General features: G+C 42.9%; 1 protein-coding gene across 1 annotated transcript; it reads left to right on the top strand.

Annotated features, from left to right (window-relative positions):
* Window positions 1-535: 535 nt before the first annotated feature.
* LOC106887320 lies at window positions 536-14,624 on the top strand. The gene is made up of 5 exons (XM_014940775.1): window positions 536-557; window positions 6,880-7,027; window positions 7,439-7,508; window positions 11,136-11,197; window positions 13,560-14,624. The coding sequence occupies exons 1-5, from the start codon at window positions 536-538 to the stop codon at window positions 14,020-14,022; spliced, it is 765 nt and encodes a 254-aa protein (XP_014796261.1). The 3' UTR covers window positions 14,023-14,624.

Below are 14,624 nucleotides of genomic sequence, written 5' to 3'. Positions count from 1 at the left end.
ACCATTCATAGCTCCCACAGGGGCTGTAGCTCAGCCCCCTGCAACAAAGGCAGCAATCCGGGCATGGAATAACACGTAAAAATCTATGTTATGATATACACTCACAATAAGGCTGCCTTACGGCAGGTAGGAAATCTTCTAATTGCTCGGAGTATGTGTTGGAAAGTTGCCTTAATGCGGAGAGTTTGCATAGAAATGGAGCTGAGCATGGCAGAGTAGGACATGAAGGTTCAATCTGGTCCCATGAAGCTGCATTTAGATCAGGCTTGGTGCACGCTAAAGGAAGGTGAGCCAAAATCCAGCACCTTTGGCTGATCATGGGAAGTGAGACCTGGCATTTGTGGCTAATGAAAGCTGTCAAAGTAGCTCTGGGCAGCTGAGCTCCATCCAACAATCAGGCATCTTTGCTTTGGTTTTGTTTCTCGCACAATGGGACTGGGTTTAAATCACAGTAGGTCTGTGGAGTGAAATCTGACTCTCTTAAAATGACTGGGAATGAATCAGGCATCTTTGCTTTGGTTTTGTTTCTCGCACAATGGGACGCAGTTTAAATCACAGTAGGTCTGTGGAATGAAATCTGACTCTCTTAAAATGACTGGAAAAGGGCTCCCAGCTCCCAGAGTTGTCACTTCCTTTCTTTGCAGAATTCTGTCATTTCTCAGGCAATAATGTGGGCAAGAATGCACATGTACACGTGATGCATAAATAAATGCCTGCCTGCAGATTACTCTGGTAGTGGTGGCATCACAGGATGGGACAGGGCGTGGAAAGGGTCAAGGTGAAAACAAAACCAGCTGTCAAATCCTGCTCTTCCCACGCCAGGTCATGAATAAGATCAGGGGTTGGATTGTGTCCTGCCTGGTGAGGGAATTGAGGTGGAGGGCCGGCTGCAGCTGTGGGAGGCCTGCTGGCATCATGTGGGTGAGCATAAGCACAGCCTCCCTGCACAGGATCCAGAGTGTCCCCAGAATATCATGCAGGGTGCAGTCTACCACACGAGAGTGTCATCCTGGTTCAACGTGTTGCCTTTAGGGATCAGTAGGAAGACAGAGGCCAAGTGCCCTTCCGGGGGCTCTTGATGGTGGGAAAGGATTGAAGGAAGCCATGTCCTAATTCTGTCTGTGTGGCATAGGCTGGTTTTTTTGCACCTCTGACGTAGTTTGCTGCATCAACAGGCTGCTGAATCCACCAGCATCTACCCAGAGAGTGTTAAGACCACAGAGGATTGAGTTGGTTTTTTTTGGATGGCATGAGTTTCTAGCACTTATTGAAAACTTGCAGATGAAATCTTAAAAATCCTGAAATGTCTAGAGAAGCAGTGAGAAATAAAACATGCAGGCACTTTTGTGCAGTGGTATTCATCATGGTTAATGCAGTTCATAGTAAATGCTTGTGCGTCTGTGTGTGAATAAATACACACGTCTGTCTGTTGAGCAGTTTCTTTCTCTTCTAGGAGCTTTTCTTATTAAAATGAAGAAAATATGAAGTTTCATATCACCTGTATTTGCAATCCCATTGTAAAAGAAAAGTTTTGGGCTAGCTTCTGCTAGTGCATCTCAAGAACAAATATCTGAATCAGGTTTATTCAGATACACTAAACGTACTGGGTTGCAATGATGGAAATTATAAAACCTTTTGAAATGTCATTTTTTATTTGCCTGAATGCAAAATAAACAAGCTCTTATTCATTCCTAGCTCAAAGAATAGTAATCGGGAGATTGTTTTAAATGCTGGAAAACACCCATAGGAGATACAAAATGGCGGAACAGAATTGTCAGCTTTCCCAAATGATTAATCCTGGATTTTAAACTAGACAAACGAAATTTCATCTCAAACAATAATTTTCAGAAAATCATGACTAAATGAGAGGACAGCTTTCCATTGGCCCAGTTGAGTTTATTTTCATCTCTGCTGCATGGTATCCTTTTCCGTGATTAATCCTGTGAGAGAATTCCATGTGAAGCAGGTTATGGGAAAGCAGTCTAGTGGAAGTAAGTTTGCAACTTTAAAAACACAGCCATTCTCAGGATGCTCAGGTTGGCTATTCAGAGTGAAGGGAAGGAGATAAGCACAAGATGCTTGAGGGCTGGACATCCACCCCCCATCAGTACCTCCCTGCTGCTGTGCATGCAATGGTAAAGCTATAGGTTTGGGGGGATGGTGGTGCTGCTACCACCCTTGCTTTGGTAGAGCCATGCAAGGATGTGTCTACAGCTCAGGCTACAAAGGGGAATAACTTGCTGTCGGCCATTTCCATCAGTAGGAGAAGTTTTGTACTACTTTTCTTACTGTGCATAACAGTTTTCTCTGCCAACAGCTTCATTGATCAAGGTATAAAAGAAGGTAGGGAGGTGATATTTGCTGTCCTCTCCGCAGAGAGAGGAATGCTGGTTCTGCAACCTCATGAATGAAGGAAAAATATGAAATCTCCTTGCTCTCCTTCTGCAGAGTAGCCATTAACCTCTCTGATGGGGAAGGAGGTAGCTTTTTAAAACTCCATGCCTGGGGGATTACACATGCAATGACTTTTTATGTCAGCATTGATGTTTCTGAGTAAGTATGTACCCTCCTGAAAACATAACCCAGGCAGGCAGAGGTTCTGACTGCAGATTTATCCCAAGGGGATGGAGGAGAACAGGGGATACAAAATAAAGGCCCAAACCAGTCCTGTTTATGATAAAGGAATATCTACATGTTTTTATTTGTACGTGTGAATTTCAAGGAATATATATAATGTTATTCAATGTGAAAAATAAAAGGCTATTCGCCAATGTTTTAATATTATGCCTTAACAAAATGACACTTTCCAGAACCAGTCATGACTTTAAGCCAGATCATGACTAAAAATATTAAGGGAAGGATCACCACAGCAACAATCACATTGCTCCCCTTCTGCAGAGGAAGTGGAAAAACACTCAAACTTTGCCAACCTGAATAAATTATCCAGATTATCAGAACTGTAAGGAAAGCTGTATGTAATCAGCTTTCTGTATGTGCCTGTGAGTGTGTGCACATGTGTTAACTGGATTGCAGCCTGTTAAATATGTATGTCAAAGGGAACAGCTCTGAAAATATGCTCAAGAGAAAAAATCGCCATTGTTGTACCTTAATTGGCCCGCAGATACCATGCACAGTGTGGTGCTACACAGCAGCACTGGGGGACTCCAGTCCAGCTGCTGGGCTGGACTGGGCTGTCCTGCTTGTGGTGCTGGGAGGTGGAGTAGGGGACACCGGTGCTCCCTTGGTCTTGTTCCAGTATGAAGCTGGGAAATAGCTGGTTTATTCAGCTAGGATTTGGAGCAAAGGCACACTCGTACTCTGGTCTGGCAGTTGGTTTTATGTGTTGGGAGCGGTTTGCTTTGCCAAAGAGAATGTTTTTGTCTGGGGAGGGAAGGGCAAGGATGCAAGGGTTGGGGGCAGAAGCAATATTGTCACTGCTTGACTTTAAGCACCTTTTGCAGGAGTCTGCACTGGAAGCCTTCTCTTACCAGGCTGCCCATATGGTCAGTGGAGAGAGGCTGGTTTTTCTAGAGGCAATCCAAGGGAAGGACGTGACAGAATAGTGGTAATGATGTCAAGATCTTTGGCAATTTCAGGGTGCATCACAGACTCCAAAATTATGTTAAGGAAGTCCAAAAACATGTGGCTTTTGAGCACAGGAAGACAAGGTTAGGCTTGGAGTGCCAAGGGTGTATGTTTCTATTCCTGCTTCTCCTGTCATTAGAAAGAGCACTTGTTTAGCTGTTTGCTAGTTCCATACTAAACCCTGGATTGTTGGATGGCCAGCAGGCTGCCGTCATTTTCTGACTTGAATTTATAGCTAGAAACATCCCTCAGTTTTTCTGGGATCACACTTTTTAAATAAACAGCGCATGATTGGTTTGTCTTTAGCATTTTATACCTTTCAGGCTCATAGATGCTTTTACAAAGGAGGTGCATGCGCCTGCTGAACAAAATAAGCCAACTGATATCAGACTCGGTTTTCTGTATTATTTTTTTTCATCACACAGGCCAGTGCACACCTGGGCTCGGCTAGATGACCTAAGTAACACCAGATGTATTGTGGCCCCATTTGGAGTACCTACCAAGTGATGGATCCTGTATATACTGTAATGTTGGTGCAGAACTGAATTCCAGTAATGACCCATAGCTGACGGTAATGTGGCTGGAAAAGAGTTAAGATAGCTGCTGCCAGAAGCATAAGGGGCTTTCTTCTGACTTGCAGTACATGCTGCTCAGGGCCCTCAGGTGCCAGTGGCGAGGGGAACATGAACCAGCAGGAGGTTTAAGTTTGATTGCGGCTGAAGAGCCTCTATGGCTTTCACTGCCATTACCTCCAGCTTGCTGTAAAGAGCAGTTTACGGCAAAATTGGTTACTCTGCAATATTCTACTTTTCATTCTTTAAAATGTAAATTTTAAAATTTTCTTACCAATTAATTTTAAGAACCCCATGGGTTCATCCACTCCTTGCTCTCTTTTCTGTCCTTTGCTGTCTGCCACTTTGCTGTGCCTACTGTGGCTCCAAGGCTGGCAGCCTGCTGAACTGCAGAGCCTTGCCACATGGCATGTGCTTTTGGGCAGGATTTTGTGCTGGCTGGCAGTGACACCAAACCATTGCAGTGGGGAAAAGCTAACAGCAGCAGCTGGAGTTAATGAATCCTACATTACCCTGGAACAGAGATGGGAATCCCAGAGCTCAGGGGGTTTTCATGGAGGTCTGCTGATGTGTGAGTGACTGGAGGAGATGAAAGCGCATCTGGATGGGCTAAGGAATACATATGCACTAGAATTTTTTTGGCATTATATTTAATTCAGTGCTTGCGCATTAAGGTTTTTTTCCCCTTATCTTTTTAAGGTTCACTTGTTTTTCTGGGTAAGGAAAGATATGAGTGGTGCATATGGTTAGGTGAATGTCTACTATGATTCTGTTATTGTGTGCTGGACCTTTAAAAATAAAGTGTTCCCCAGGCTGTAGTCTTGGAGAGATTGCTATGCATCAATGCAAGATGGTCCTTACAGTGAGTTACATGCTTGTTTTTCTCTCATGTAGTTGTTATTTCTCTCCTTGCTTGTTTGATTTAATTTGAAACAAAAGCCATTCTGGTTGTAGGAAACTTTGATTTAGATGTTCAGAAAATGGAACAGGATTAGGTCTGTGGAAAAGATCACTGAGGAAATCCTACAAGAACGGCACATTACTTCACCCACCATCCCACCAAAGCCAGGTCTGGTCAGGGCATCTCATCTGTACAGCCCCAATCTGCCTTTTAGGAGGACAGATTCTGAAGTAGATGATAATCTAGGTTAGTTTTGTTTCAACTTCAAAGTCCCTCCGTCCAAACTAAGGTCCCTATATTATAACCCACACTCTGGTCTACAAAGCTGAACGGGTTCCTAGCTGCAAAACTCATGTCTGGGTTCCTGATAATGAGATAATATCTAAGAAACCACCAGTTTCTTTCATCCAGATATACTAGATAAAAGTCTCAAATATCAAGGATATATCTAGACCAGCTGTGGGTCAGATGCTTCTACTGCGTGTGTATTTTTGTCACAGAATCAGCTCACTTGCATTACTATTTGGGAATTAGAGACTCAGCAGCCTCTGAGCTGAACGTGGCCTCACAGAGTGCCTTCTTGGGGGGCTCTCTGTTGTACCTTACTGTCAAATGTGATGGGAAATCGATGATGAACAGGAGATCCCTAATCACCATGGATACTTGTCTCTGCATGGTGTCAAAATCTGAGTTGGCTGTTTATTTTATCATATTTTTCATATGACTAATTTACTTTAGGAAGAGGAGGGGAAAGGAGGAGGCTATTTGGGGCTGAAATAAAAAATGAGAGAAGGGAAATTTGGCAGTGACTCTCAGATGGAGCTGCTAGGAGGTGCCCAGAAATCTGTCCCATATCTGCATCCCCTGAGCTTGTTGTCCACTCTCATGCTTTGTTCTGTGCTCGCAGCAGGATCTCGGGGGAACACAGCTGCTGCAGCTGCTTGTAGACCAAAAGGTGACCTTTTGAGTAGCCAAAGAATGATGCATTATTTAGTGCATTCCTGGCTAAAATGGAAATGAAATGATTTCGTGAGCAGAATGCTTTGTTTGTCCTTTCACTTGGATGCATTCTCTTTGCACCACACAACAGTGTGGTGTACGCACCACTCCTCGTGGTTTCTTCTGGGTAAAGCTTTGATAAGACAGGTACTGCACTTTGAAAACACTGATGGTTAACCAGAGAGACCCTACTAGCCAAATGTAATAAATCTCAGTTTAGAGGCACTAAGTTTTCAGAAAATAACTTATATTTAAATAATGCGTAGGAGTGAAAGCTTCCTGGTGAAGTGTATGTCTCTAGACTATCAGCTGATACTGCTAAGTATCATAACCAGCTGTTATTTCAACATGAAGTATTTTAATCCTTTCAATTAATCAAGAGTCTCTTGGAAGGTGCCATAGCAGGACATTAATTATGGGGATGTTTAACGAATAGAGTATTTGTCATTCACATAGACAGACTTTTCAGCAACTGCCACCCAGTGATATCTGATAGCCAGCTACTTAGGCACTCTGCTTGTCATTGGGCAAAGGAGAGAAGGCAGATGGGAACAATTTTTCACAATGTCTAACTTTATATTTCCTATGTGGTCTTCCAGACAGAGATTCAAAGAACCTGAGGCTGGAGCCTACCTCTCCTGCGGACTGTGAATGAAGACTGCAGTATACTTTGCTGCAAGTCCATCTGCTCTTGAACTTTATAAATACCTTTAAAAAGATCTATCTAACAGTGTTTTTCCTTTGAAGTTTCCAACACCATTTCTGAAGGCTTCAAAGTGGTGTTATTCACATGTTTCAGATGAAGAGAGCTGAATTGTCAAGGTAACAACTGGTTTGAGAATGACCAGTTTTCTCCCAGAGATGAGCATGTGGAAGGACCTGGGGGAAGACCCAGTGCTTCCCAGGGATTTCACCGAGCTCAACAAGCCCTGAAATGTAGGGAGGAAAAGAAATCTGCACAAAGGAAGAGGTACCCAGCAGACCATGCTATCTCATTGGACAACTCAGTGATAAAATTTCTTCATAAAATGCTAAGTGTCTGCTTCTATGGTATTATTTTTATTAGTAAAAGATTAGACGGTGTAAGGCAAGTAAACAGGGATTCTGTAAATGAATGCAGTGTTTAAGTTGCTTGGTACTGTCTTAATTGTTACAACAAACAGCACAAGATGACAAAAAATGACCACCTTTCTACTAAGAAGATAACTGCCTTTAAAAAGAAAGGAATGAAACTCAGCTCTATGATTTCTAGGATCCTAATTAATTCAAACAGACACAACTAGAGAAGTGTAAACACCTGAGCAGCTTTCAGCCATTCCTCTGGCGTGTTCGTACTTCGAGTCCTTATTTCTAACCTCAGTGTCTGCTCATCCTTTTGCAGCACCCTTCAAACCAGCCTCCCCCAAAAGATCCAGCAGACATGGTCTGAGAGAAGAGCTGAGCAGAAGCTGGTAAGCATTCACTGCAGGGAGTTCTAAGTGCTGTGGGATTTAGTCAAACAGCAAAGAACAAGCTTCTACTATGACTCATCTGGTGTAGAACTAGTGCTAAGTATTGTACATAATTAAGACAACATTATTACAGTGAGATAGCACTTCTTTTTTTGGCATGGTTAAAGTCTTGAAAAGGTGTAATGTTTTCAGCTTTGAGAGCTGTGAAGAAGATGAAGACTTCTGATGGGAGTTCATTCTAAAAGATATCATGGCTACAGTGAATTTAGATCATAACTTGCGTTATTCCTGAAGCGCTGCGTGTATATTTCAGTTGCCTTCATGAAAGGCTGTGATTTTTTGTGAGAATAAACACAACCTTAGATTAGATAAGGCTTGCAACAATGGCCTTTGTAGACATTCCAAGGTTTGCTGATTTTTATGTCACAAATCACATATCTTATTTTGAGCTACATTTCTTAAAGAGGTGCTATTGGTATTTCAAGTAACAGACATGAAAAATTATATTTACCATTGAATGCAAATGTTGGCAGTAGTGGTTCTGGAGAACTATAGATTCAACATTTGAACACTGACTGTTAGCAGGTATGGAACAGAAGTATTAGTCAGCCAATGGCCCTATCAATGGGAAAGGTTAAGCAAGTAGCTCGTTAAGATTTGCCTACTTGCCCCAACTTTTTTTTTCAGAGGTCCACAAATCAACTTCACTTTTTATGAATGCATGTTCTTGATTACAATTTCTAGTGGTATAGTGTAAACAAATTCAGCTTATTGGTTGATCAAAAGCCATTTATTCAGGTTACTTCCTTCTCATTATCCTTAACTAGTAACTGCTCTTTATGGTGTTATGCTATTGTTTCTGTTCGTTGATTAGCTGCTGACTTGCAAGCAAGAGCTGGGAAAGCAGACTGCAAGATGGTGACATGGACAATTTTAAGTGATGGGACTTTGAATGAACCCATTTCCACCTGTGTATTCCAGTGGATTTCTTTGAAGCATGCTTATGCTCTTACTTGAAAATACATTGGGTACTTCTTCAACCTAATGTTACCACCACTTTTCTTATCATTTTCTAACATGCTGCTTGTACCTCATTTTTGTGCACATCTTCAAGGAATTATCCAAGTAAGTTACAAGGACTACAGATTTTCAGGAGGAATCCTAGGCAAACAAGGCACTTAGGTCAAGATGTCTGAGCCACAGCCAGTGAGACCCTTATTTTTGTACGAGTTGAACAAACTATAATTTTTTACAAGTCTGAAGATTAAAAATTCCAAAGGCTTTTCTGAGAAAATGATCATTTAATATAAAAGATCAGTTCCTGGTTTGTTTGCACTGCTGATTTCCGGATGAGACTCCAATCTATTAGTGAAGTAGTAAATGCTTCCTCAGCAACCAACCATTGATGTTTTGAAAGGAAATCAAAAGCACCGTAAGGCTGTTGAAGAAAATGGTTTGAAAGGAAAAGAGTGAAAGATCATACCATTCCTATGAGAGCTGCAAAAGTTTGTAAAGATTACAGCTGAGGAGAGAGATGGGCCAGAGAGAGATCAAGGAGTCAAGGAGAAGATATCTGCCTGTAGAGCTTTGTCCTGGCATGCCTTCTTCCAGGCTCACAACTTAAAACTTTGTAGAGGTTGATCTGTTAGGGGCGCACAACCAAAGGTGGAATTGTGGAAGAGAATGGATAAGCAAGAGATATAATGGATAAGATGGAGAGGGCACCTGTTGACCATGGTTATTACCTTGGACTTTGTATGGCTTTGACAGGATTTAAACAGCTTCTGGACATGTGAGAGAAGTACTGCGTGCGGCTATTGTTCCTAATGTAGGGTTTCAACATTAGCTGAGCATCCAGGCACTTTGCTGTGGGTGCATGCTGGAGTTGCCCTTCTGATGCAGTCTCTCAGCTGATCCAACTTCTATCTTTACTCCAACCATAAGCTCACTACAAAAACAAAAGGAAAAGCATTTGTATTCCACTGTGCACGTTGATAGTAATTTTATGGATGTAGCAGAGCACTACAGAAAGAAACAGGTATGTGGAACGTTTAGAAGGTATTAGTTTCTTGCATTCTCCTTTTTTGAACCACACTGCAAAAGGTTGTAGTGGGAATAGCAAAGGAAAGAACTTGCAAACTTCACAAAAATCAAAGCCTACAGCTTGTGCTGGATGGGTATATTTGGCACACATCTGTGATTATGAAATACTTTTAAATTGCTTTTGAACTTCATCTGTATAATGATTCATCCTTTCAATTTCCTTTTCTCCATCCAGAACATCCGCCACTAGCAAACCAACCAGTTGTGATGTTTTACAATCCACATTTGAACCTACTTCTCAAAACATTGCACACTTCCTTAAATAAGCAAACTCGTCTCGTTTGCACAAAGATAAGGTCAGTCTTGGGAGTGAAAGATGGATCAACAACCCACTTTGGCAACCATCTTTGAAACGAGTCAAGAAGCAGTGGCACAAGAGACTTGTTAAACTCCAACATCATGTTGCAGAAATGCAACATCAACAGGCAGCTCAAGTGTTTCTGTACAAACAGATACTGCACAGCCTTGATTTGGTAGAGCTAAGCCCATTACAGAAATTAGGCATATGCCTAAAGATGGAATTACTTACATGACTGAGGTTAAGATGTGCTTAAGTGTTTTGTTGTGTATGGGCCTACACACTACATCTGTGTTTGTATTAAGAGGAAAAGCTGTTCTACAAGACATGCGGGCATTTTAAAATGTATTTTTGTTCTGAACTGGAACAGGAAGTTTTACACTGAAATGAAATTTAGGAAATCTTTAATTCCAGAAATCTTGTAATTGAGCATACTTGAAACATTGTGTGTCAGTACTGTTGAAATGCTTTGTGACATTAAGATTGAAACATTACATGCCCACATATGGTACTAAATTAATTAGAACCAACTGTCAACTAAGCATGCCGGGATTGCCTGTATTGTGCATTGCCCACACCCTGGATGCAGGAAGACCTCTGGTCTGATCTAGCTTCTTGGCTGAGGTGCAATGCTCCAGGAACACTGTTCAACCTACCACAAGGATATTCATCTGTGTATGATGTAGAACTGGACATACTAAACCCAGCTCAGCCCAATGGCTTTATGGAAGGACACCTCAAGTTTCTTGTACCAGGTCTTGTTGTGACTGCTTTAGGGACACAGGGCGCAGACCCTGTGCTTGTGCTTGTAGATGGTTTGGGTCTTTCTTGGCTTACTGGTTCTGGCCCAGATGTATCCAAGATGACTCCACACTGTCCAGGAGCCATGGTAGTTTGGGCACAGCACAAATAGATGACCCACATTTGCATCTGATGCTGTATATGACAAGTGAACCCCTATGGAGCTGAAGGCTGCAGCTCTGCAGCAACCAGTCTGGGAATAGGACTGAGCTGCAGGTACTTAAACTTGAGCTTTTTGCAGAAACTTTAAGGTTCCCTTCCCTGAGTTCCTCAATCCTGTCCTGCCAGAGACATCCCGGTACCTGGGTACTGCAACCTGGCTGCAAACTTAAAAGCTAAAATGACCAAATCAAAGCTAAACATGTATTGGTAACTTCTTAATGTTTTATCATAATCAATTGTGATTTTCTTGCAAAATTTTTCAGTGTTGTGGAATCAGCGTTCACTATAAGGAGACTGATGCTTCGGAAAAAATTCAAGCAGCTCTGTGAGTATATAGCAATAATGACAGACAAAGTCTTACCAGACTGAATATATTGTTTGCTTTGCCTGCCTCTAGACACAATGGTGGTTCAACAGGGAGTAGGTATTTGTCAATAGTCTCTGAAAGAGGATCAACTCTTTCCCCTGATCTTCAAGTTACAGTGCCTCTTCTCCATCCTTGCCTGATGGACCAAGTAAGATTGATCCCTGGGCCAAGAGCTTTTCTTTGGGTTTGTGGGGTCAAGAGGACAAAGTGGTACTGAAGCTGTTGCTTTCAAGAAGTCTCTTTCTTTGGCCCAAACACACAGCATGTGTGGTGAAATTTATTCGGACAAATATTATATCTGAAATGGCTTTTCCTGCTAAGTCTCTGGGTAGTTATGGCTTTGCTTTGTTGTCCTGTCCTTTTGTTTTAGGGTTGAAATAAAAATCTAAGGTCCACAGCCTTAGAAACTGTTTCTATCAGCTTCTGGGTCAGCTGGCTATGGCAGAGTTGCCCAGTCCCATTTTTTGAGAGGTGTTCTTTCATCCTTTAAGGCCTCAACTCCAGCAAAACACAAAACAGTAAACTTTGCTGGAGCTTGTGAATATTGTCTCTTATGAAAGACCCCATTGCCCTAGCTAGGCTCCTCTCTTACACTTTCTGTAAGAAACTAGGGTAGCCCCTAGTACCCAACCAAATCAGTGGTTTGGATTTAAATGTCAGTAAGAATAGGAGTGGGAACCTGGATTGTGTGTCAATAACAGAAAATACGATTGTTTTCTTATTTTGCTGCAGTTACTACATGTTATATTTCTGTCTGAGGAAGTAAAACGCCTTCACAGACGAGTACAAAAAGATGTGTGTTTTTCCAAGCCTGAACTCATGTGCTTGTATGTACTTTACTGTAATCTGACACATGTTGTAAGAAAATATATTTTAGGTAATTGCCAGTGGCAGCCGCATATTCTGAAAGAAAAAAGTGTATTCAACTGTATACAGTGTGTATAATGATTTGCAGCAGTATCTTCCATAAAAGTAAAGGATAATTTAGCACTTGAAAGCCAGGCCTTAAAAGCAAAAAAAAAAATCCTTTTCTTTTTCTGTGCCTAGGCTAGGATTCATCTCACCTCACTGTAGACACATATGGTAGGGCCCATCACCCCAAGCTCCCTTTGCAGTCAATACAGGGAACAGGCACTTTTAGGCCATGATTCATCTGACCTATTTACATGTCTGCTGTAGGAGGAGATGAATCACTGCCTAGACGAGATCTGTGCGGAGGATAAAGGGAGCCGACGATGGCCAGCTCAGATGTAGATGATTATACAAATCTACAGTTTGAATTTAGGCTTGCAGTTTGGAACAACAATTTTTCAGAGAAGAGTTAAATCTTGTAAGCTACATTTTTCCCAGCAGAATGTGTGTATGAATATATATATATATGTTTTTTTTCTTCCTGCAACAGAAACAGTTTCAACAATATCTTATGAAAACTGGCCCTATATCCCCTTCTCCAAATGTTCTACCATCTGAAGAGCTGCCACTTCATCTCTCTCTGCCTCTGCCCTTCTTTCACACATACAGACGTGTACACATGCCATATTTCAGAGCTGGGCCCTCTGAATTTTCAGCATTAACTCAAAATATACTCGTCTGTGTGTGGTAGCCAGAGCTGTTACACAGAGATATATTAGCTGGTTTTGGTTTTTAAAAAAACCCAAAGCAAAATATGCAAACAAAACCACCAAATGAACATTTCTGAAATTTGCTTCTGTTTAAAAATACCATTTTTAATTCATCTTTTCTGCTAGAATCTGCTGTACTCTGCCTGCAGCCTTAGTGAGGCAGGGCATCATAGGAAGGGGAATATTGGTTTCTGGGAGACAAGAAATGATGGAAAGGGAAGGAGGAGACAGACCTGATCATCTAAGAAAGGGTGCAAGTTGCGAGTGAAGCTCTGAGAAGACAAGAGGGAGGTGATGTTGTATTATTATGTATAGAAGATTAGAGTGGAAGGAGTCTGGTTTACGGGGAGTGAGGAGAATGTCCTCGCAGGTGGGCTTGTGCACGTACTATAGTATAATATCCCAGTTCATCTGAACATGGGCCATCTAGACTGCAAATGGCACGAGGGTAATATATTAAAAAGGGAAGAAAAGATGCTGCCCCGTTGCAGGGCTTTGCAGTGCTCAGCTGCTGCCGAGGAGTGCTTGGTGTAGCTACAGCAGAGTAGTGGTAGGCAAAATATCCCTCCCATCCAGCCGCTGGCACGCAGCACAGCAACCCGTTTATGCGAGCACCTGGTTGATCAGTTTGCTTGTGACAGATCTTGGCACTCCCTCCCCTCTGGCTGTAAAGCTTTACTGACTCTTGTGTTTTGCAGGATTATTTTTTTTTCCCCACAAACTCTTGTCTGGCATGGGAGGACTTGGAACAGAGCGATACTGGCTCCGGCGACAACAGGAAACCGCGTTTTGGATAACCCATCACAGTGCAAGCTTTCCAGCCGTTTAAGGGCTTTTCTGTGGGGGGTGGGAAGGAAAGGCTGTCCATCATCCAAAGTCCCATTGCAGTCAGTGGGAACAGCGCCTGTGACCGCAAAGGTCTTTGGCAAAGACCACGAGCATCTGAAGGCTGCCTCTGAGAAACGGGCATGGGCTCGCAGCTCCCCATGGGGGTGCAGCCCAGAAGTGGCTTCAGGAAGAGAGAGTGCTCTTTTACTGGTCATCTCAGTGCATCATTCATTAAATATAAGGCCCTACAGGAAAACCAGGGCTTCGTGTTCTCCGTGCCCCTCCTGCATCAGCCCTGACGTCAGTCGTTTCAAACCATGGAAGTTAAATTGAGGCCAGCACAGTCTAATAGGCAAGGGAGAGCAAATGCTAAGAAGTCAAGGTAATGAGAAAATACCTGCCATCTGGAGCTGTCATAAGCACGAATTTACATCACTCCCCGCAAAATAAATAAATTACATCCTGCGCAGCATTACTCTCCCTGGATGCAAAGCCCCGCTCCCGCTGCTGCCGCCAAAAATTTTGGCCTCCCCTCTTCCTGCGTGATGGTCGGCTTCTGCCGAAAGCCCCAGAGAGATGCACGTGGGCAACGGGGAGACCTCCTGGCAACCCCTGGCTGTTGGAGCGCGACGGCTGGAGCGGGATCTGTTCAGCTGCATCCGCTCGCTCCCTTCCTTCCTCGCCCTGACGGAAAGTTTTCCTCCCGGCTCTGACAGCGCCGCAGCCACTCGGGGAAGCACATGACTTCCTCGGGAGACGGCGTTTCTTATTTGTGTTGCAGGCCTCCAGCAGGCATGGCACCGAGGCAGTATTTATATCAGTTTTTGTAACGTCGTCGCGGCAGTTTTTGTAATTTTGGGAACCGGAGCGCTGGCTGGAAGTGGAGAGAGAGGCACAAGGCACACCACGCCACGTAGAAATCAGGGTGGAAGGAA

The sequence above is a fragment of the Calidris pugnax genome, unplaced genomic scaffold (genome assembly GCF_001431845.1).
Source record: "Calidris pugnax isolate Ruff unplaced genomic scaffold, ASM143184v1 scaffold8, whole genome shotgun sequence".
Taxonomy (NCBI): domain Eukaryota; kingdom Metazoa; phylum Chordata; class Aves; order Charadriiformes; family Scolopacidae; genus Calidris; species Calidris pugnax.
This window is presented reverse-complemented; position numbering and strand designations above follow the sequence as displayed.